We start from the raw sequence: 23,804 nt of genomic DNA, 5'->3' as shown, positions 1-23,804 counted from the left end.
CGCCGGCGGTGCAGGGCCCGGTCCCCTCTGGGCCCTGAGCCGCGCCTCTGCCCCCCGCCCCGGCCCACAGCCCCTTCACCCGTCCCTGTACAAGTGCTTACAAGCCGGGTGTCGGCATCCTTTCTTCCGGCCCGCTGCCGGTACCGCCTGCCGAAGCGTCGCCCTCACCGCGTTAACGGTTTCTCCGTGAGGAGGCCGGAGGCGGTTTCCAGCCCCGGGGGCCGAGCGTGCAAATCGACGTCAAGCGCTTGCCGCCACCGGCGAGGGAGCAGACCCCACCGAAGGAAGACAAGCGGGCGACGGCCAGGCACCCGCGCTCGAGCGGCAAACGGCAGCGTGGCCTTCGGACCGAGGATCGGCACCCCTTCGCAGGAGAAAGACACGTCTTTATTCAGCCAAGAACGGGCGCTAGACGGCAACGGAACTTCAGACAAAAAAAAAAAAAACAAAACCAAACCATAGAACGCGCCGAGTACAAAAGAAACTGGTTCAGTCTACATTAACAACCTCACGGTACGCAAACGTCGAACAACTTCCATGCTACGACCACCGGAACGGCTTCACGGCCCCTTACCGACACGGCGCAGCGAGAGGACACCACATCCAAACGCCGAAAACGGGCGCGCTCGTGGGTGCTCCTCTCCCAACTAAAAAAAAAAAAAAAAAAAAAAAAAAAAATAAAAAAAAATCCCCATGAACTAAAAGGAGCCAGGATCGCCCGGCCCAGTCCCAACGGCACCTTCTTCGTCGTCGCTCAGCGTGACACAGCACAGCCACCCGCTAGCTCAGTTAAGCCCAAACGCTATGTTTATTGAGGACTTCTAATATCGTGATACCTTGGTTCAGTAATTTGTGAAATACCTAAATACCGTTAAATATATTTTTAAAAAACCCTAACCAGACTCTGGACTAAACAAGATGAGCGTTAAACTAAAAAGTTAGAAGGGACGCTGCTTACATTAACACTTTCTTTAAAAAATATAATTGCTTTTTCTTTTTCTTTTCTTTTTTTTGTTTTTTTGTTTTTTAAGTCAATTAACCACAGTGGTGAGACGTGCTCTCTTTTTCAGCTGTTACAGTGCAGCGTGCGGAGCTTCGCTTCCCGGATCACACCAGCCCCGCCATCACCAAACTGAAAGGGACAACTCGCGCCCGCACGCCGAACGGCGCTGCCTCCCCGTCACGTGGAAAAGAGCGGCGTCACCACTGCGCGATCGGGGCAGCCGAAAACCAGGAGTCTCTTGGTCAATGCCAGTACGCGGTCGGAAAGCCTTCCGCGTTCTAATAGAAAAGTCCGGAGGAAGCCGTGAACAGGATCAGTCCAGAGGAGTAAAACTCTTTTATGTCCGTCCAAGTTATCAGTCAGTCAATGTACTGCGATAGCCAACGGAAGCCTTCGCCGTAGCCTTGCCTCTTCAGCACGCTGCACATGAACACCTCCATGGGGCGCGCGTTCAGGTCTTTCAGCGGCACGTTGCCCTAGGGAAACCCAAAAGGGAAGTCAGAACCGCGCCCCTGCCGCCCTCGGGGAAGCGGCCACCCAGGCCTCGTCGAGGGAAAGCCCTCAGTCTACGGAAAGCCCTCTCTTCCCTCTAGGGAGGAGCCCAGGGAGTCTCCCCGCCGGCCCCTTCGCGAGAGGGACCTGCCCACGGGGCTTTCGGAGCCCGGCAGCGCGGGAGAAGGGATCGTCGGAAACGCCGGAGCGAACCGTTTCTGAGGCACGGCCTGATGCACCCGCGGATACCTGGCGGTGCGATCCAAGAGGCAATCGTCACCGCGCGGGTAAGCTAGGGCCCAAGAGTAGCCTCGCCGGCGTTTTGCCACCGTCACCCAGCAGTTCTGATCAATTCTCTCTAACTGTACTGGTTTGAAATGCTGAAAAAAACAATTAGATGGGTAACCGGACGGAAACGCAGAGTAACGAAACCAGAAGAGCCAGACGACGTGTTAAAATACCGGCTCGACACCTAACTCCCCAATTGTTGTAGAGGTACCGTGTTTTGCACGATTCTGGCAGTTTCAAAACTTGCCTGAGGGTGTTATTATCATTATTATTATTAAAGATTCAGCCTGGTCAATATTGTGGGCAAATTCACCGCTCAATTAGTTTCTGGACGGAGCCTCGTTCTGCAACGAACCACGCGAGCCCTCCCCGGCTTGCGGACGAGCCAAGGTTTGGATGCCTCCCTACCTTTCCCGTGGTCTGTCCGTAGAGCCCAAAGATCTCCCGCAGTTTCTCCTCGCTGATGGCCTCCGGTCTGTCGATTTTGTTACCCAGGATAAGGATTGGCACGTTGGATATTGTTTCATCTGTCATTAGTGCCTGCGTGCAAGACGGAAGAAGAGTTAAGCGGAGGCAGAACAGACGTTCATCGCTTGAAGAAAGACATTTTGTTTAAGCTCTGTGACCGACAAGGGCTATTTTTCGGTGCGACAGTATTCCTGCGGAAGAGGAGTCTCTCCGGAATGGTTTCTCAGCAGCAGCTCCTAGCTAAACGCACGGGCCGTTTCAAAACTTCTTAAACTCTGGGAGAGCGTACTTATAAATCCATACCGATCCGGTACCTGCATAAAGTAACGTGCAAATTCATATAAGCGCACGCTTCAGACACCGCATCGCTGGCATAAAAGTTGCACTGGAAGTGCAAATCCAAGGCACGAGACTCTCAAAACGCGCCGTGCACAAACTCCAGCCCAAAAAAGAGGGCTATTATTTACAATTTAGCTATTCAGAGGTCTTGGGGAATGGGGGGGAAAAAAAAAAAGAAAAAAGAGAAGTAATTTTACATTAAGCTCAACTTTGGATTCCATAAGACGTGAATGATCTGCGCAGTCCACCAGGAAGACGATCCCGTTGATGGCCGGCAGGTAGTTCTTCCAGACCCGGCGAGCTGGAAGACAGAAGCGACAAACACCGCCCCGTGAAAAGGCTATCTGAAGCGACAGGGGGAACTACAGCCCCCCAAAAAGCAGCCACCCTCTTCGTTATGATTTCCTCGAGGCAACGGAAGACCTTCTGGTGAAGGGACTGGCCGGGGCCGCAAGCCAGGCAGTTCGGAGAGCCGGTTACGCTCTCTCTGCTTTCCTAAGTAAGCCTCGGCAACCAAGGCTGCCTTTTTAGCCGGGGTGTCTTTCTTCCAGTATTTCTGTGCATTACAAAAAAACCCAAACCAACAAACAAACAAAAAAAAGGCAGAAAAACTTTTCTCAGAACTTCTAGAAAGTCTAAAAATACAAACTCAGCAATTATTCAAAAGAATAAGCCTACGACATTCAAATCTTCCACGGCCGAAAATATTTCAGGCAGCAGAGCGTGAACCGGCAGCGTTTTTTTTTTCCAAACTGCCAGAATTAAGCAGAAGTATCGAACCACTGAAACAACTGGTATCCTAGAGTCAGGAGGTTATTTCCACATACTGCTCCACAAACAATTTCAGGCAACCAATAATCAGGTACTGCTAATTGCTATCGCTTTTCAGTAGCTTTTTCTTAAGGTGGCTGGAGAACGTCAGAGGAATCGGCAAATTAACCTCATTTGGCGTCTCCCACCCGGCAACTTCGCATTTACCTTGTTCGTGTCCACCCAGATCAAAAGTCGTAAAGGTCATTCCAGCAATCGTCAGCTCCTCTGATGCTGCAAAGTGAAAATACAGGCGGTGTTTCAGGAAAATAAAGAAGCAGTCACGGCCAGAATTTCTTGGGGACTCTCGTTAACATCACACGCGCTCCCCATGGAAGATATCCTGTAGAATTCAGGAATTCCCTGAATTGCCTGCAGAACTCAGCCACTGAAACGGAGTCGTTTCACAAAATGACGAGCGGGAGAACGTCATTTCTCCTACCTCCCCACTGAAGCACAAGCTTATTAACCTGCACGATTATACTTTATTAGGCTTTTCAAGAGAAACCCACTCCGTTCCCAAGAGAGGCACGTCATATCCATGGAACCACACCAGTTCTCTCCGTTTTATAGTTGAGAGGAAAACGCAAATCCCCCTCAGCTCCTCGGGCAACCGATGCGCAGCTGCATCCTCAGCTCCAGCGTTACGGCTCTTAAAAGTCGGCCGCCCCGACGCAGGGCTATCGCCGAGGCGTCTTTTGACGCCGCGTTCCCAAAATTAAAGGAGGAAAAGCCAGAGCAGGAGGCAGGCAGGGCTCGGCGGCCGGCAGACTTACTGGGATGTAGCGTCGGGACGTGCTGACCCAGCCTGTCGTCTTTGAGCATGTGCAGCAGAGTGGTTTTGCCCGCGTTATCCAAGCCCAGGAACACAAGTTTTCCAGACTTCTTGTACAAACCTGGAAGGAAAACAGAGCAGCAAGAAAAACTCCAGCAGGCTTCTCCGGGCACGCGAGCAGAAAGGCTGCGACGCCTGCCGCTGTTTTTATATATATATATATATATATGTATATATACGGAGCCCTCTCCCAGAGCTATACTGCCACCTGTGCATTTATGGTACTGCCAGCACGGCCCCAAGAACGGCAGGGAAGAACCCGTACAGCTTGAACTGGCTTTTACCCAGACAACGCAAGGTAACGCCTACAACAGCGGACATTTTCTAAGCTTGTATTTCTACGAGGAACGTGTTCTTTTCTCAGATCCGTCCCAGCGGAAGAGCCTGCAGCGAAGGATCCTTTAACACGCAACGGGCTACGGATCAATCTGTCGCCCCAAAGGGGTATTTAACTGTGAAAACGGAATAAACCCGTAAAAGATAGCAGCGAGCTGCTGAAGAAAAAGCGCAAAACACGTAACAACGCATCATTTTCTTTAGATAAACTGATTCCGCCTCCCGCCCCCTTCCAGGTATGCATCTGCCGCCGGGAAGTTCCCTTAGGTTTCCGACAGGACTTTTTCTCATCCCTCCCTACCCCGGACAAGAGAGCGCCCCGTCCTCCAGCAAGGACCTCCGCTGGAATTCACGACTCTGGCAGGAGGAGCTTCAGCCATCGCCCACGCCTGGGGAAAAGGGCCGCTCGTGCCGCGGCGAAGCGGCCAGCCCAGCTGCGCAGGTCGCCCTCGACTGGGCAACGTTTTGGCCAGCACCTCCGCGCGGAGCCTTCAACCCGGATGGCACCGGGGGCGTCAGTCAGCGGCCGGGCAGCTCCCCCGGGCACGCCACGGTGGGTAGCTTGGTGTAGGAAGTGATAATTTGAGGAGAAGCAAGCCAGCCAGCTGCGTCAGGGAGAAATAAGGGCGAGCTCTGGCGGAGCTGGTGAGCTCGGATGCCAGGAGGAGGAGGAGGAGGAGGAAGAGAGGGTTCCCTCCCTGGCTAGGCAGGGCGCTGGGCTAAACGGGCCCTCGGCATCAGCCCAGCTGCTCTCGCGCTTCCGAACAGCAAGAGAAAGGTTGAGTGGGAGCCAAACGCCTCCAAATATTCTGAAAGTTTCTCCCCCTAGCGTAAAAAAACCCCCACCTTTATTGGTTTGCAGCTTTCTCGCCAGACTTTATACCAGCCAGAGCTATCGCACGCTCCAAAAGAGATGCGCTTTAACCGCTAACTTTTAAGCGATCTTGGCAACCGGCACAAGCCAAACTGACCTGAGGGCAGCTGCCGCAGCCCCCGCCGGGCTGTTTAAGAACGAACGTAACGCGGCATTACCTAGAAACTGCAGCACGCTGCTGAAGCCGTTGTAGATCCATTCGAAAATGAAAGACATCGCTGAAGATTAATCGCCTGCGGGGACAAAACCAAAACCAGGGTTAAAGGCGTCAGCGCCGGATGGAAGCCGGCTGCACGCCCCACGCCCCCGCGGGACGCTGCCACTCGGGAGCCGGTCCCTCTCCCCTCCCGGCCGGCCGGCACACGGAGCACAGCCAGGCAGGAGGCGGCGTTTCGCCGGGAGGTGAGTAATCCTCTCCGTTCCCCCCCCGCCCCGGGCGAGCTTCCCCGGGCGGCCGGCCCCGGCAGCGGGCAGGGGAGGCGCCGGCCGCCGGACCACCCCGCGTAGCGACGCCCCGCCGCCACCTCCTCAAGCGGCGCGGCCCACCACCCCCACCCCCAAACCCCGGCTCCGGGCGGCCGCTGGGACGGCGGTGAGGGGGGGACCGGGAGGAGGCGGCCCCGGCGGCGGCCTCAAGGGCGGGCGGCGCGGCCTAGCCCCCGCCCCGCCCCCACCCTGCCTGCGTGTCACCCCCCCCCCCCCACCGCCGCCCCTCGCCCCCGCCGCCCCGCGCCCGGCCCAGCCCAGCCCCTGCCGCCCCGCTGAGCCCCCCCCGGGGCCCGGCCGGCCCCCGCCGCCGCTCACCCCCGGCTGCGCCCGGGCCGCCGCGCCACCGACTCCCCTCCTCGGCAGCCGCCAGCTCTCCGCCGGAAATACGTCGCCCCGCGCGCCCCGCCCACTTCCGGCCCGGCGGCTTCGCCGCGCTGGCTCCCCACGTCGGCCGTGCATCTGACGCCACGCCGGCGCGAGGCCGCTCCCGCCCCCCGCCGCGCCACCACCCCGCCCCGGCAGGTCCCGGGTTCGAGGCCGGCCCTCGGCGGGTCCGGCCACCACCCCCACCACCCGCCCCCCAAGTCAAAGTCCCCTCTTTGAGGGACACGATACTGCATTACCCGATCAATCCCCCCCCAGTCTGCCCCCCAAACCCCCAGCACAGACCCGCCTAAGGGCCGCCGTTGATGCCTCGGCTCCGGGGCTTCATGACAGGGAGGGAAAGGAGAGGGAGCCCCGCAGCGCTCAGTTTCAGTAGTTTTTATTTCTAGCATCCCTACACGTACCGGGTGAGCGATCTTCTGTCACGATTTACAAAGTACACTGTACGACCACGCACAAGCAGGGTGTTTTGATTTTATAAATTATGTCTTCTAGCCTCCACAAGACCTCGATGCAGCAGACACATCACTGCTAGGCATGTAATTCTAATGGGCAAAGTGGCAGGCAAGGTCTTCATGTTGACGCTGAAGCTATTTTTCTGGTCTATTCCTGCATGTGGCGACTCCTCGGTGGGAAGGGCGCAGCTGTTTCACCCCCCGCCCCATCCTCGGGCCTTAGTTCTTCTGGTAGTAGAACCATTTATCAACTGTGTGAGGCAGGGGGGAAAAAAAAAAAAACCAAAAGCAAAAGAGGGGGTTAGTCCTCTGTTAGCCACCCACTTATTAAGTAGTCATAGGGCACCGCATGCGTCACCTCCTCCCGCCCCTGGCAACAACTCCACCACGCGCCCAACAGGTTCTTGTGTAGCCCTGCTTACGTGTCTTTGTTTTCCTGAAGAAGTCACCCTCACTCAATCTACACATGACTCGGTTCAGCTGACTCGGAGGTAAAGTCACTCTACCTCCAACTCCCCCGCCCGCACGGAAGACATCGATTTCTTCACAGATTTATTGCCCGTGAAGAGATGGGAGACGACAGCCTAGCTCCTCTTTCCGCCACACAGCCGTGGGTTCTCAACACCGTCATTAGCTCACGCTTGCCCTCGGGTCTCATCCCCGCTACAGCAACATCCAGATTTCGCGTGCAAGGCGCCCACCGCCACCTCGCGCAAAAGGAAGAGACAACAGCAGACCGAGGATTTTGTCCCACCGCTGTCTTTTTCCTTATGGAGTCAGGCCCCTTGCGATGGATCGAGTCCCCAAGGCGTCAAAAGGCTCGTTACCAGCTCGTTCAGTGACAGATCTCTGATCGGTGGGTTCAGTGGCAACCGAAGCACCGAACACGCGACCCATTTCTGCCTCTGCTCTGTGCGGGTAGGGAGTAGTTCCCTTCCTCGGCTCACCTGCACCGAGGATACTGATGAAACCCCTTTTTCGGAGGAACTAAAATCGCTCTCCTGCTATCGCTGCACTTCAGTCCTCTGCCGTGCTGCTCTTTCAGGACCTGCTATAAATTGAATCTCTTCTGGAGCAAGCTATGGCACCTCAGGCCTCCTACGTACCGCTTATTTACCCGCCTCACATACCCAAACAAGGAAATAAGGCAACAACAGAAGTTACTCAGGAATTAAGCCACATTACTGGCACAAGTTAGGTCTAACAAGGTCCTTCGTTCCTCCTCGTGCTAGAGCCACACCTAGCTATCAGTTAAGACCCTCCTTTTCCTATTGATAATTCCTTTGAGGAAGTCTCCACTCAGTATGGGAACGTAAACGTGGGTTTTGAGACGTACCTTCAGGTGGGACCGGGTTGGCAGCTTTACACGGTGGTGCCTGAAACGAGAAGCGTATTAGCAGACAGCAGCTGTTGATGGAGGCTGACCTTATACCTGAAGCTCACTAGACATCGTTTAGAGCCGCACAAGTCTTTACTGAGCACAGTTTAAGATCTAAGGAGCGTGAGTTGGTCTGTGGCAGCCAGCGCTGGTCAGCTGTGAGGGAATAAATGAGCTCACGTGCAGCGCGAGTCCCGTCATCCCCACAGCCTCCTCATTCCGTAGACGTCCTACATGCCGGAGGTGCTCTGCTCTAAGCACAGGCTGCAGTGCCATCTGCTTCCCACCACAAGCAGTTACCGCTCCAGCGTCTATACAGTTGCAGGCAGCCTGCTTTTTTTAAACCTGCAATGTGATGGTGGAATAGAAGTACAAAGGACTCTTGGAAAACTTCTCTGAAGAGCTTTCACCTGATATTTAATGACCAAAGACAGACAAAGGTCCCCGGCTGGCGACATATCCTCCACGAGGGCTGCACTTTCAAAAACCTTACGAAGTAATTCGGATACCACCAGAGGATATGAGCACTTCTAAAACCAAGGCAGTGGTTTTAGAAGTCTCTCCAAGGCTTCAGAGAGACTCCGCTTTCCAGTCACATTTCTATACACTGAGGCAGTATGCCCGTTGTGATTTTCCTGTCCCATTCCTCTAGCCCCTTTCAAGTTGCCAACAGCAGTACTTCACAAGCCTAGGGAGATGCAGTTAACTCCTGAAACTGGGTAGGAGTACTACACTTCAAGCTTTTCATCGCAAAGGACGCACGGTCCCTGGCTGCGAAGCTCTCGGGGAATTAAGACTTTCTTTTCTCAAAGGGTGACCTGTACTGTGAAGCTCTTGGAAGGCCAAATATTTAAACGCTCTCTGAACAGCTGACAGCCAAGCTACGGTTCAGAAGTTTAGCCCTTCACGCAAACTCTGTTTTGGATTCCATCTCCCAGATGACTAAGGGCAAGGAGAAGCCTCTGGAGGAACGTCTGGCTTGCTCCACTTCCATCCTATTTAACCAGAAACAGGTGCGGTGTTCAGTCATCCAAAAAATTCTGAGCATACAACGCGCTATTCACACGGAGAGGACAGTTTACGGTACCACACAAATCGTATCGTTTCGCCTGGTACTAACGTTGGGGTTCGGACACTCAGATTTGTACTTACCGCATCCACAGTAGCTTTTGCACACTCTTGACTACAGCAGAAAGGGCTGTCAGACACCGTCAGGTTTGTGCTAGAAGAGATAGGTCGCTTGTGAGAACGTGAAAGCCAAGTCTCTCTCCCCCAAGAGTATTAAATAATGGAATATTAGGAATCACTGTTACAGTTGCCAAGTTGAAGGGGAAGGCCTGCGGAGACAGCCAGCAGCTAACAGAAAGCACGGCAGCACTCAGGACAGGAAGTTTCAGGGTTACTTGTTTAGGGGAAAGGAACGTGCACAGTACCGCAAGCGTCAACCTACCAGTTGATCTCCCCTCCGTCAGTTTTCTTCGCTATTAAAGCTTTCCAGTGTTCATGAGTGCTTTTGATGACGTTCACAGCAAAATCCTAAAGTTGACGACGAGAACAAACATCACATTATGTGTGAGCACTAGAGCATCTTCTCCAGACTATCGGTTACATGGAACGAGAGGCCAGTATTTACAGGCTGATTTTAGATCGTTTCTGACTCTGGAAGGGAGTCAAAGAGACCTCTTCCATTCCTGCGCCTTTCAGGAACAACAGCAACCTCCCAGCGCACAACAGCTGAAACAACAGGGATTGTACAATACGAGTCGTTTTACTTTCAAGATGGGAGGATACGCCAAGGTCACCTAGTGAGGCCAAAAGAAACCGAACGCAGATATTCCGGTCTCGGGCCGGTGCTATATCATAAAAACACCTCCACCCTGCTGCTCTTCCCGCTCGGTTTGTCTCCAGCAGCTAGTTGATCCCGACCTATCCGTGAGCTTTCTTCCACTCCAGGCAAATCATTCAACTGCTGCGCAGATCAACAGGAAGAGACAGGCACCTAATCTAGCTTTGCAACTATTTAAAAATGAATCTGCTTCCCAGCATAGCACAGCTTTTTTCCTTAAAAAAAAGTAGTTTATGCTCAAGCATTAACCAGTCAGCTGGAGAAGGAAGCACACGCAATTCCTTGTTAGTGTGAACACCAGCAATAAATATCCTGGTTTGATACCGCACAGAGCCAAATAAAACACTGCAGGAACATGCATGAAGTTCTTTGTCCCTATTTTCCGCCTTGGCCTCGATTCTGGTTTCACCCATCCTGAGGGTCAGCGGGATGTCCCAGCCCACCCAACCTAGTGCTGTGCTACAGCCGAAGGGGACAAGCCCACTCCCGCGTGACCTCCATTTTAGCCCCCCCTTACCCTTTCCTTCCCACCCCAGGCTTTGCAGGCCTTCCCCTTCTCTGCCCCAACGCCGGAGCTCTGGGAGTTGAGTCACCTCACTAACCCACTCAGGGCACACCAGGACTGGCAGGAGGGAGGGCGCAGAAACAGGATTTCACCCGTTCAGGAGCAGCAAGTTATCTGACCCAACCCAGAGAAGAGGCAGAGGAATAACGCTGCCAAGGCACAGCCTTACTCCAAGGGCGTGAGGGAACACTTTATGCCTGAAGGAAGAAGCATTTTAACTCCTGAGTTAACTTCAACTTGCAGCAGGCTGCAGTGGAACAAAGCCAGCGAGCAACGGAGGCGACGGGTGATGTCAAGCACCTTCTGCTCCAGAGCAGGAGCAAAGAAACCCGGTGTTTTCCATCCTGGTTCTGACACAGAGGCTCCCAGCCCTGAAGTGATCTCACATGAATGTCATCTAGAAGAAAAACTGATAATATCCAACAGCAGCCGGGCGATAACCCTATGCTCTTTCTCCTAGTATTTCTGCAAGCACTGGGCTGGAAACAAGCAGAAAGGTAGGCTGGAAAAAGAGCAGGAAGAATGAAGTCAGCTATCAGCAGCCCTGCAGAAATCCATTCTCTCTGACTACTCATTCGTGACCCCATGCACCGTCAGCTCGGTTTTTGGACAGTGTGCCTTTGCACGCTCACAGTAACGAAGAAAGGCGATCCTACCTTGTCTTTAAACTCGCCGTTAAAAGCAAACTGGTTTTCTGGCTTTCCATCAGGTACTTTGTATCTTCTGAACCAGTCCACCGTAGCTTCTAAGTAGCCAGGTTTCATCCTTCTGACATCATTGATATCTAGCCAGGGAGAAAAGGTTTGTTAGCCAGATCGAGTAACAGAAGTTACTTTGCTACTACCCAGCTCTTCTGAGCTGGCCCTCTTTCAGCCCCTCCTCAAGCAGCCTTAGCAACATTTCAGACAGGTTACAGTAAAGACACAAAGTGGCTATCTGCACAGGAAAGTTAAGTGTTTCATCTTCACAGTACATCCTGATTGCCCCCAGGAGCATGGACACATTTAAACAGCTTTGATTAGAGACTTACTGGACAACCCCTTTCCTTCCACTCAGAGGACACCCTCTTCTTCGAGATGCCAGGCTGTGCAGAGGACTGACAATTTGGGATAAAGAGCAGTAAAATGTTTTGCTATAGGACTGATAACATCCTGTTCTGCTGTCCTTCCAGTATCACATCCGCTTAATGCCGTGGCATAGAAGGAGCAAGCCCGTGTCCTGACTTGAAAGTTTCCTGCGCGCTCTCAACGGAGAAAGGGAAGTACTAAGCCTGCTCCTCCCTCCTGTTACTTACCATTATAGTTGTCTGCTTCAGGGTCTTCAACGTTGATAGCAATTATCTTCCAGTCTGTCTCTCCCTCATCAATCAGTGCCAGCGTGCCCAGCACCTTCACTTTGATGACTTCTCCTCGAGAGCAGACCTGCAAGGACAAAGACCTTGTTGTCCGTACTGACGCATCCAAGGAATGCACAACAGGAGACTGTGCAAGCTGTGAGGGTTCAGCAAGCAGATGGGTGCCACAAAATTAGCTATCGCTTATCGGCGGTTCACAAGCCTGGGCTCACAAGGCTCGCGCTGTAAGATCTCATCAACAATCTCCAGAGGCAGCGGAGGGAAACATCACATTCTTAAGGGAGAGGAGGTAGGAACTAAGTAATGTCTCTGGATAATTGACTTCAGATACATTAATTACATGTTTCAGAGGACAGTTACCCTTTAGAGCGCATTACCTTGCTTCCAATTTCGCACACATCAATCGGATCGTTATCTCCGCAGCAGCCAGTATTTTCATCTTTGTGACCTGGGTCTTCCCAAGTCTGCAAAAAAAAAAACCCAACACCCCCCACACAAGAACGCTCAGGTTTCAGGAAGAAACAAAAAGCAGGTTTATTTCAGGCATGCAATTGCCTCAAAGATACAGATGATGGCCCACTTCACACTTGCTTTCAGGTCTAGTGGTTGGGCTACTATTTCACTCCTGCCTGCAAATGCAGTTTGAATCCAAGTTAAAAGGTCTTTTCTTGCCAAGGGAAAGCTGCTCCCTCCCACTGACAAACCTTTTTTCAACAACTTTCCAGACTTCCTCCTCCGTTCCACAGCTGCATAAAGGTGAAGTTCACATCTATAAAGAACACTCATTGATTTGGCTGCCTGCCTGTTCCCCTCCCTATTCATTTCTTAACAGAAGTTTCCTGAACCACAGATAGCAGTCCAATAGAGATGGAAGACAGACAGGGTGTATTGTTTCCTTTTAATTAAACAACTGAAGACACATTGTTACACTAGAGCAGTGACAAGAATGCGGAGGCCCATACCCTGGTGCTACCCAGTGTCCTAGTGCATCTCACCTAAAGCGGTGAGTATAAGTTGAAAGACAGGACTCCAGAAGGCATTTGAGCTATGCCTCCAAAAATAATAGCTGCTTAAAACACGCTTCTGATCAGGAGCGAAAGGACATTGTGCCCACTTGCATCATAAGGAGCATCTACCTCTAAGGTTGTTGAGATATAAAAAGAAGGAATGCTATTCTCAAATCTCTGCGTGCCAGGACACGACTAGTCTAGTCAAGACCTCGTGATGCATCCAGAGCATTCAGGAGGATGTACCGAAACCTGGGCGGTGCTGAAGGACTCTTCGCAATCGCTATCGCGCTTCTCAACAAGGAAGCGTTAAGTTCAGTCCCTTGCCCTTGATGCATAAACGTCTTTGATCCACTAACACATGACTGAGCAAAGGCTTCAAAGGCTGTAATTCTGTACAAAGAAACGGGTTCCAGAATCCGTCCGAGTGGGAAACAATTCAACTTTGAAACACCGTCTTAAGCCACTTGGAGAAAACTCGACACGCGCTGCTATCAAGACTAAGAATTACAAAATTCAGCCTGTTTCCCTGTGAACTGTCACTGACAATTTATTTCTCTAAAGGAAACTCAAACCTTAGAGAACACGGGAGGCAAACAGCCTTGCTCAAAGTTCCTCTTCACCCAGCAGTCACCAGCCAGTTAAGAGCATGTGTCCAGGTGTCAGCATCTGTCGGTCCCCCCTTGCCAGCTGTTTCAGAGAAAGCGTGTCTGTGCAGCTGTGGACGCCTGCCTCATGCAGTCTCTGGACTTCTGAGTGCCTTTCTGCCACTCAGATCCAACACTGGGCACAGGGCATCTACCACCATCCAACAGGTCAATACGTTAGTCTAGCTGTGTGTTTTAGACCCCTAACAGTAAGAGGGGCAGAAACGGGAAAGACACAGTCTTCAGATCCATGCAGATTTTCGCTGTCCACATCCAAAGTCTAAAACAATCAGCGAATTCACTGCAAGAAGATTCTTCTGTAAAGACTGAGCCTAAGGGCCATACACTGAGATCCTGTGCCATTAGCTTAAAACTTTAGCTCTTTACGCTTCACCAGGCAGGAACTGCTGGCATTGCATTGCCAGATGCCCAGTTCCTTGTGTAGTGACAGCTTCCTTCATCCAAAGGCAAGAACCTGCCAGCTACTGTCCAACCAAACTGCCGAGTGGCCAAGGAGAGGAGCGACACAGGAGGTACCTCACTAGCAGCGGCTGCTCATCTTCACATAGCTTGTTTCCAGCATTAGCTACAAGCCTACCTCTTGAGATTTCTACTTAAAAGTACCCCTGCTTTCTTGACAGGTTCTCTTCATTAGCAAGATTATATATGCAGCTGCAAATGCTGTGTTCCAGGTCAGACTCTCAGCTGACCTTTTGCTCATTAATACAGCGGCAGTCAGACACACACACACAGGCATCCTCCCCGCTCCCCACCAGAAAGGATGAGCCACTGAGACAAGTTACAGTACCTGTGGGATAGCACCGTAATTCCAGATATAACCCTTATGGGGAAACACGTTAGCGACGTAGCGCAGTTTTCCTTTCTTCACGTCCTGCTTAATTGGGTTTAAGGGATCCTTTGTTGCAATCTGAAAGAAAAGTTACATAAATCTCTCTACTTTGCCCTCTAAAACCAAGCCTTTTTTTTTTTTTTTTTAAATGAAGCTGGCTGCTAACTGACAAGCCAAGAGGCCAGGAGCTGACCCTGAAGCCAACAGCAGATACTGTACAACTCCATTTCCTATTGCATTGCCATCTCCTGGGATATAGTTTTCAGCAGACTTACAAACGTCAGAACCACATGGGGTTGAGAGCCATAAGATGCTGCTTTAATCAGAAGCCACAGAAGAATACTAAGTTACTCCAGCTTCCGCAAGTCTCAGCCTCCATACTGGACCTCTAGCATTAAGCAAGTATTTACACGAGAAGTCAGAAACCACTCTGAGTCAGGAGGTGGAACTGAGAAGGAGAGAATCAGCAAAGCCAAAGATTAATAGACTAGTCAGCTCAAGCACTTAAGCTAGGAACTGTAATACGGTTACCTCCATTTTAGCGTTTGTCCATCGAGGTACTTCCACAACCATGTTGAACACATTCTGAAGAAAGCAAAATATCAATGAATGGGAAGGAATCTCAAGATCACACCTTAAAGTCATCACTCAAAGTTGAATCCCATGAAAGACACCAGCAAAAGCTAGATTGAGGTTACCCACAGATTCTCCGTCAGCTGCCACCTACGAACATCTCCATCCTGTTCCTAGGTTACAGAACAGTAGGTTTAAATGAATCGAAGACAGCTGCATACAAACTATCCTGGACGTAACAAAGGGAGGTTTTGGGCATATTTATTAAATACAAAGCGCTTAATGCTACAGCAAGAGCCACCTGGCAATTCAGAAGAGACAAGGCTTACAGGAGTAAGCCATCTATTTAATAACGTGGGTACCTACGTACTATCCTGAACGACCAAGAACATCACTCCCGTATATTCTAGTCTGTCTTGAAGCAGGGAAAGATGCCCGAGCTCCCCCTCTCCGAGGCAACACTCTTATAAAAGCAGACCTTGTTAGCGGCATGGTGCAAGGATAAAGATGTGGGGGAGAAACGTAGAACCGCATCTTGCAGTATCTAGTTTACAGGTGACGCTTGAAAACATCTCCTGTTGACTCCAGCTGGGCTGAGAGGACTCTCGAGAGTTCAATGTCAGTCTCCTCTTCAAGAAAACAAGCTTTTCCACACTTGAACCTTAACATTTGCTGTTTGAAGAGATTATGGCTTTTAACAAAAAAGTCAAACCTTGCTCCCTAGCACCAACAAGGTTTCTAATCTTCATGTTAAGCAGTATTAGCATTGCAAAATCCCTCGCACCTGTATTGTGCCATATTTAGATTGCTATTGTGCAATGAGTGCTGTTATGTCATTGACTTTGCCCACACCCTTCCCTAACAGAAGTTTATTACATCCCCTTAATTGCAGGGGGTCACTGCTCATTTGCAATTTATATGTAAAAAGGTATTTTTTTTTTTTTTATAAGTAACTCGAGGAAAGGAATGAGGCAAATCTGAACTGGCTAGGCTGGGTGCTTACGACTTTGCAGGCAAGGAAAGACGACTTGGGGGTGCATCTCTGTTAGGCTCGCAGCTTCCCCACAGTCCAACTGACAGATCTGCCTTGGTCTAAGACACCCAGCGAGTAGCCCAAGGTCATTCCTTCGCAATGCCAAGACACACAGGTACAGATAAGGTCAGCACATCCCAGCCCTAGACTGAAAAAAACACCTTGCAATCCTCTCAGTGTCTTAGAAGTCTAAGGATAAAGATCAAGGAGCCCAGACAGAGTAAGACAACCTTCCGCTCCAGGCTGGGCTCCCCACCACAGCTGCTAATGAACCTGCTAAGTAACGAGTAAAATCTCTGCAGAGAGGCACTCCAGCAACAGAAAGAGGTCTAATGTGATCGGCCCTATTGTGTAACTTCGGGGACCGCAACCTTCAGTGATACTTGCTTCTCTTAATGACTTGGCACGGAGACGCTGGCAAGCAGCATTAGCTGCACAGGGACTCTGGCAAGTAGCCCTAAGCGCCTGAAGGCACACCAGTAGTCCAGTTTCCCTTGTTAATCATTACCAGTTCACAGAAACCCTCCTCACCCCTATACTCGGTTCCCTGCTCTTTCCTCCCCTGTTCTGTGAGCGTCTGCAAAGCGTAGTATTACCTGGATTTTCCTTGTCCGAGTTACCTTTCAGACACCTGCTTTTGAAAACTGCTTTCCCAGTCGGCTGTCATTGATGATTACAATCCGTCTTTTCCCTTCTGAGCAGGCAGAAGCCCCCTCAGACCTCCCAGAGGGTACGCTGACAACACCTGCACCTCAAAGCTCAATCAGCGACTTTTTAGAGGTTCATCTCTCAATTCTGGCTACTCTTTTCCTTTCCCATAACCACTCTCTACCTCCAAATTACACCTCTTTATCACGAACATTAGAACAGTTCATCCACTACGTTTCTCAAGCTGCACAGCTTTTTAGTACGTGTTAAAAGAAGAAACGAGCTACAAAGGTAAGGAACACAGTCAGAGAGCCCGAGTTACCACTGAAAAAGCATTCAGTGAAAACTGAAGCACGGCTGTTTCGGTCTCCTCGAGCTGGGGCACTTTAGGCAGTGATTCAGAACAGCCTAATTTGACTAACCGCTGGCTGCCAGAAGGATGTAAAAGCCCTGCAGCACTGCATGCGGCAGGTTCCCCACCTGCACTTTTTGTGAGGTGAGAGGTCCCCAGGAGCTGCTACAGCAAGAATTTAACATCCTCGCCTTCTGTTCAGCGGATGATTATACTGCAGGCATAAAGTGGCCTTACTGCAGTCAAAACCCAAGCCTGAAGCATCACGCAGCGTGAGCACATACCTCCATAGGAGTGGATGTAGATATTTAGCTAAACGGAAAACCGCTTCTTTTAACCCAAAAGACTTTCATGGGCAAGTGCAAGACAACCACTCGTATGTCAGACACAAATACGAGAATGAGATCATCCGTTCTCTTCTCCGACGTCACCCTGCCCGAGGCCGAGACTGCGAGAAAAGGGCACCCATTCTTTGCGAGACCTGGCGGTGCTTCCGTTAGGTGCTCCTGCCGAGAAGCAGCGTAAGGAACTGGGAGCCTCCCTCGGGTATTTCAGGCCTGCAGGACCGCGCTCCGGGAGGCGCGCCGACACAACGCTCCCACCCGGGGCCCGGAGCTCCAGCCGTTGCTCCTCTCACCGGCCCCAAGCCAACGAGGCCACACCAGCCACCCGGACCGGTGCTCCTTGCCTCCCTCTTACCTTGCCGGCGTCCGCATAGATGGGGATATCATGGAAGGGGGAGATGTAGCGCCCAGCGGCGTCCTCTGCAAGGCAATGGGGGGGGGGGTGGGGTGTCAGGCCCGGCCTGAGGGGACGCCTCAGGTGAGGGGCGCGGAGGAGGCGGGGGGGGGAGGCCGCACCTCAGGCCGCGGGGGCTCCCCCAGAGCAGCTCGCCCCCCCCAAACCCCTGAGCCGGGAGGATGAGGGGGATGAGGGAAAAGGAGAGGAAGGCGGCGAGCACTCACTGAAGAAGAGCCGATACTCCAGGCTGTGAGGCGCAGCCCGCTCCTCCACGCTGTAACCGGCCATCCCGCCGCGCTCAGCCCGCCGGCTGCCGCACTGCGCAGGCGCAACGCGCCACGCCACGCCCCCCCACCTCCCGGCCCACGAGGTGCGCACTGCGCAGGCGCCAAGCTCACTCCTCCTGCCCCGCGGTCCCCGCGCCCCCCCCCGCCACGCCACGCGTGGCGTGGCGTGGCGGGGGGGGGGGCGCGGGGACCGCGGGGTGGGCAGCTCAGTACAGTGTTAGATAGTCCAGCAGTACGGCATGGGCTGCCCCCCCCCTCCCGCCTTCCCTGGCCGGGGCTGGGTAAAGAGCAGAGGGTCCCACGGAAAGCGGAGGAGCCGAGGCGAGGAGATGGCGTCGGCGGGACGCGCCTTTATTTCGGCCACCCTTTCGAATCCCCCTTCCCCACCCAGCAAGCCCTTGGCGGTCCGCAGGTGACCGGCGGCGGCCACCGCTGCCGCTCAGCCATCCCACGCGGGGACGCCGGCCCGGCGCGGCGCCAAGAGCCCCGACTCGGAGGCGGGCGGCGAGTCGCTGGCCCGTGCCTGGGCGAAGACGCGGTTGCGGGCGCCGAAGAGGGTCCCACGGCCGTAGGGCCCGCGGTGGTGGCGGTGGGGCGAGCAGAAGGGGGCCCTGAAGGCCTCCTGGAAGCCCCGTCGGAAGTTCTCGTTGAAGTAGCCGTAGATGATGGGGTTGGCGCTGCTGTTAAAGAAGGCCAGCCAGTGGGCGAAGGGGAAGACGTAGACGGTGACCAGGCGGAGCTGGCCCTCGGTCAGCCGCCCGTAGTCCGTCAGCAGCATCAGCGTCCAGAGGGGCAGCCAGGAGAGGGTGAAGAAGAGGGCGACGATGATGAGCATGTTGATCACCTTGGCCTTCCTCCGGGAGACCCTCCTCCCCTCCGGCTTCTCTCGGCCCCGGGCAGGCGCCGCCGACTTGAAAAGCTTGAAGGCGATGCGGGTGTACATGATGACGATGAGGGCGAGGGGGCCACGTAGATGTGGGAGAAGAGGACGGTGGTGTAGATCCTCCTCATCCCCGTCTCGGGCCAGGCCTCCCAACAGGAGTAGAGGGGGTAGGAGTTGTTGTAGGTGTCCACCATGAAGTGGTGCTCCTCCCTGGTGACGGTCAGGGTGATGGCGGCGGGGCACATGATGAGCAAGGCCAGCACCCAGATGATGGTGATGGTCACCAGGGCTTTCCTCAGCGTCAGCTTCTGCCGGAAGGGGTGGACGATGCAGCGAAACCTGCGGGAGGGCAGACGGTGGTGGCTTTGGGCACCTGGTGGGACATCCCTAGGGAAGGAGGGTGGCCAGGCCCCAGGGGTGGGAAGGGAGGGTAAAGTGAGTTGCTCTTTACATATGGCTTTTGGTGGCAGAGATAGGTTGGGATCTCTCCAGCTCTGGTGTTTTGAGCCCAAGGTGGGGAAGGACACCTTGCTGGGATGCCCCATGGACAGCTTTGTGGTCCCCCTTGAGAGCTGGGACACGCTCCTGATGTCCCCAGGAGCTTTCCCGTGATGGAAACCGTGCGGGACACCTGAACACGCTGGGGGTGGCTTGGTCCCCATGTCCCCGCATGCCCGCGCCGGCGTACCTCTCCACGGCAATGGCCACCAGCGTGAAAACGGAGGCGGAGACGGACATGCCCTGCACCAGGCCGCTCATTTTGCACATGACGTTGTCAAAGGGCCAACCTGCGAGGGGACACCGTGGAGGCTGTAGGTGCCTTTGGCTCGGCCGGGTCCATCGGCAGCTCCCTCTAGATGTCCCCATCCACTGTGTCGTTGCTGTGGGATGCTAAATCCTGCTCCTAAGGGGGGGCTGCATTTTTGGCTCATACAGAGATGGCCTTTAGCAGTACAGATGCTTGGAGAAACCCCCCCCAAACTGGTAATAAAGACACGTATTACACTTCTTAGAAACTCAAGGAGCACGGTGGTTGCCATTTCTCCTACCCTTACGTAGGGCTTGAGCTGTTATCACGGGGACCGACCTTGGGATCCTCAACCAGAAGGGCTTTTCGTCTTGTTTCTTGACCCCAGTGCTAAGGCATTGGCAACAAACAAATCGCGCCCCGTAATAAGTAAATACAGACTCTGCCCCGTGCCCTGGCTACCGCTGCGGCTAAACTCCGCCAACCGTGCCAATGTCTCCTTTTATCTTTGGAAAGGTCAACGGGCGGAGCTGAGCCAGCATGGGAGAACATCGATGCAAGAAGAGGAGGGGTTTTTTTCAGCGTTGCTTGATGGAGAATGGCTGAACTTTAAATAAATATGTAAATGCACCGCTAAGGTCATACTTATTTTGCCAAAAAATGTCCAAAACCTCAAAAAAAAAAAAAAAAAAAGAGGACTTTTCCCCCCTAAAATAGTAGCTCTAAATTAGATGATATCTTTCATCAGATGTGGTTGAGTGGCCACCACCTGCCCTCCTCATCCTCAGCAAAAAAATCGCCCACGGGGTAGCCTCACGTGCGGGGGGCAGAAGGTGGGTGATGTTCCCCACCGCTTTCCCCCCCACCTTGCATCTCACCCCTCCGCTGCCCCGCTCACCCGTGATGAGGTTGTCCACCAAGGTGGTGGGCATGCAGAAGATGCCCACCAGCAGGTCGCTGATGGCCAGGTTGAGGATGAACATGTTGGTGACCGTCCGCATCTGGCGGTTCTTCACCACGATGAAGCACACCAGGATGTTGCCGATCATGCACATGAGGAAGATGAAGGTGTAGGCCAGGATGAACATGGCGGCCACGGGGGAGGAGTGCTGGTAGTACGCCAGGAAGGTGTAGTTCTCCCTCAGGGGGTGGCTCTCGCTTGCGGTGGAGTTGGGCCAGCTGCTGTTGGAAGGGCCTGGGGAAGGGAAGGCGGGAAAATGAAGCTGGGAGAGGATAAAGCGATTATTCCCTTCATTTCTTAATGCCCTCGGAGGCGGGTTTTCATATTTATACCAGTGCCCAGCCTGGCTGGGACGTGTCCTGCTGGGATCATCTCAGTGCCCCAACAAATCTCCTCCTTCTTGGGTTATGCATCCCAAGGTACTGCAGAACCTCAGCTGAATTATTATTTTATACCATTATTATTTTATACCATTATTATTTTATACCATTATTATTTCATACCATTATTTTGATGAGGAATAAAAGCAGCACAGAAGACATCCTCTTCTCGTGGGATTTTTTTAGGGATGATGCAAGAAAGAGAAATCCATGTCCCGACACCGCAACACTCCGGCCGTGCGGGAGCCGTATCCATGCGGTCACCGGCACGGCCGGCCTGGGATCATCCCTGCTCCCGGGTGTCTGCTGGTGATTCTCCTTGCGCTCGAGGCTTGCAATTTGAGATCCCCTAAAATCTTCTTCTCCCCGGCAAAGCCGCAGTACCCGAGGGAGACAGGCTGGGGCAGAGGAGACCCTGCCCTCCCCCTTACGTATAAAGCGATAATTATACATAATTATGATCGTGGTCTGGGACCCTGAGAGCTTCTGATGGGGGGGGATAGCATTTTGTCGCTACGGATTTAACAGGGGGAGCAGGTCTGTGCAGCAGGCAGGGACGCAGGAGGATGCCGGGGGCAGGCAGGAGCTGCCTGCAGCGGTGACGGGACTTACACCGGGCAAACCCAGGCTGCAATTTTAAGGCAAGAAAAGACATATTTTTGCTTTAAGGCTCAGCCTAACCGCCTGCAGGTCAGCCTTGCTCTGAGAAAGCACCGCAAAGCTGCTGCATGGTGGGCGGCATTATCATCCCCCCATCCCTATCCCTGTGCCGGTGCTCGGCTTGCCAGCCAAGATGCTTTTCCCAGCCGCCGGGACCACCGGCTTCCCTGAGGCTCCGGCACGGAGGGTGGCCCTGCCCAGCCACTATACCCCTGTCCTGGGTGCAGGATTTGGTCAACATGTTTCCAGTGGGGCTTCAGAAAGGTGCTGGGGGGGGGTTGCAGGCACGGGAGAAGGAACCTCTCGGAGAGGCAAGGAAGCATTGGGGCTGCTGGGGTAAGATGCTCCAGCCGGTCGGCATCAGATGCACCCGCACGAACTGGCTTCGTTAGCAGAAGTGATAGCAAAGACTGTAATGAGATTGCCCAAAACCTGCGATATTAAGCCCGAAACTTTGCTGGACTTTATCTCTTTGGGCTGCAGTGTCTTGCAGCGTTAGCGGGAGGTGGGTATCCTACGGGTGAAGAATCACAGGCGGTTTCAAAAGCGAGGCGGAAGATGAGGAAAGGAAAATAAGGGGCTGCCGAGCGCCCGGGTCGGTGCCGGATGGATGGAGGCATCCTCCGTTCGGCACTGACATCTCGGACGCGGTGACAAGGGGACAGAGGGGGACTGGCTGGGGGGGGGGGGCAATGGGCCACCCACCTCCCTGTCTGGCTGTGGGAAACCACTGCAGGGAAAGGCTGGGCTGATGGAATAGGGGTCGGGGGGGGGGGGGGGCTGGACACCCTTTTTGGGGGGGATAAAATAAAATAAATCGGGTCTCGGTACTCACCTCCACCAGCCCACTCCGGCTCCGGGGGCTGCATCGCCGGCATGCAGGTGGGGGGGGGGGGGCTGCTGCCGGGGCAGGGGCGAGGGGAGTTTGTCCCCGTCCCTTCCCCGGTCCCCCCCTGCCCGGGGCTGAGCCCCGGTGCCAGTACCGCGGTGCCGGTGCCGCCGCGCTGGTTGCGGCTGCTCGCCGGCTGCAGCGGAGAGGGGGGCGGCGGGGGGACAGCCTCCTATCGCCATGGATACCGGGGTACCCGCACGCACACCCCCCCACCCCCCCCACGCCTGAGGCAGCACGGAGTGGGCAGCCCACGGGAGGCAAGGGGAAAGCCGGAGCACATTTGCTCCCTGAGGAGGGTCGGGGTCTGTGTCCCCCTCGCCACCCCCGAGGTCCCCATGCTGATGCTGGCACTCGGTGACTCTCTCTCCTCCAGCTGATGGCCGGCGTCCCCAGCAGCGCTCCTGCCCATCCCCGGGAGGGGAAACGTGCCGGGACCCCCAACCCGAGTGGGGAGGACCCCCATCCTCCACCCCATCTAAATCACCCACGCGGTGGGGAAAAGCAACACGGTCCTTAGGGATGCTGGTCCTGGCCCAAAGCTGCTCTGCTTGACTCCAGCTCCTCCATCACTGCCAACATCAACAAACCCCCTTTTACCACGGTCTTTTACCAAAGTTTGGCTTTGGCAAGTCCAGAAGTCAAGTATTTCCAGGATTAACCATTCCTGGCTGCCCCCAGTCAGCCCACATCATTGGGAAGCATTTGTTCCTTAAAAACACGAAGGAGCAAACACGGGAGATGTTTAAACAAGGCATTTTGAGATAACGCCTGCAATTTCTCCCAGGAGTTTTTTTTTTTGCAGGCAGCCAGCTGCCAAGGGACACCAGTGTGCCTAGCAGTGGCCTCCCTGCCACCAAGGAGCCACCCTCCCTGGGCCGTAGCCTGAGCCCCACAGCCCATTTCTTCTGGGAGAGAAAGCAGCATGTCTTGAAGACCCACAGCACCCAGGAGGTGGGTGCACACTTCTGGGGACAGGCACAGGGTGAGCAGCATGCAGGGACCCGCTGACACTGGGTTGCTTTGATTTCCACGGTGAAAAACCATGGGGGAAAAAAATTTCCCTGGGAAAATCCAGAGAAATAGTGCTCAGGTCTGGGCAGAATCCAGCCGGAGGCATCAGCCCGAGCTGCAGCGAGCAGCCACGGGGATCTGCAAAGAGGCTTCTTAAAGAAGACAACTGATAACTCATAAATTTAGCAAATAGAAAAAAAAACCAAACCCACACG

The 23,804-nt window shown here is 53.7% G+C and overlaps 3 protein-coding genes across 3 annotated transcripts; all 3 read right to left on the bottom strand.

Moving 5' to 3' along the window:
* Positions 1–785: 785 nt before the first annotated feature.
* SAR1A (secretion associated Ras related GTPase 1A) lies at positions 786–6,305 on the bottom strand. The gene is made up of 7 exons (XM_050898929.1): positions 6,250–6,305; positions 5,604–5,678; positions 4,177–4,296; positions 3,569–3,634; positions 2,788–2,891; positions 2,192–2,323; positions 786–1,479 (listed from the first exon to the last, which is right to left on the bottom strand). The coding sequence occupies exons 2-7, from the start codon at positions 5,659–5,661 to the stop codon at positions 1,363–1,365; spliced, it is 597 nt and encodes a 198-aa protein (XP_050754886.1). The 5' UTR covers positions 5,662–5,678; positions 6,250–6,305; the 3' UTR covers positions 786–1,362.
* Positions 6,306–6,778: 473 nt separating this feature from the next.
* On the bottom strand, positions 6,779–18,071 carry PPA1 (inorganic pyrophosphatase 1). The gene is made up of 11 exons (XM_050898926.1): positions 17,992–18,071; positions 17,726–17,790; positions 14,952–15,005; positions 14,379–14,498; positions 12,294–12,380; positions 11,857–11,983; positions 11,219–11,346; positions 9,602–9,687; positions 9,304–9,373; positions 8,110–8,149; positions 6,779–7,024 (listed from the first exon to the last, which is right to left on the bottom strand). The coding sequence occupies exons 1-11, from the start codon at positions 18,053–18,055 to the stop codon at positions 6,993–6,995; spliced, it is 873 nt and encodes a 290-aa protein (XP_050754883.1). The 5' UTR covers positions 18,056–18,071; the 3' UTR covers positions 6,779–6,992.
* Positions 18,072–18,493: 422 nt separating this feature from the next.
* NPFFR1 (neuropeptide FF receptor 1) lies at positions 18,494–22,555 on the bottom strand. Its single transcript, XM_050898917.1, is given in 5 exon segments — positions 18,494–19,020; positions 19,023–19,276; positions 19,626–19,725; positions 20,584–20,880; positions 22,522–22,555. Coding segments are annotated over 5 exon segments (1,212 nt in total).
* Positions 22,556–23,804: the final 1,249 nt, after the last annotated feature.

This window comes from Gymnogyps californianus, chromosome 6, assembly GCF_018139145.2.
Source record: "Gymnogyps californianus isolate 813 chromosome 6, ASM1813914v2, whole genome shotgun sequence".
Lineage (NCBI taxonomy): Eukaryota > Metazoa > Chordata > Aves > Accipitriformes > Cathartidae > Gymnogyps > Gymnogyps californianus.
The sequence above is the reverse complement of the archived record's forward strand: the minus strand, read 5'-3'. Positions and strand labels throughout refer to the sequence as shown.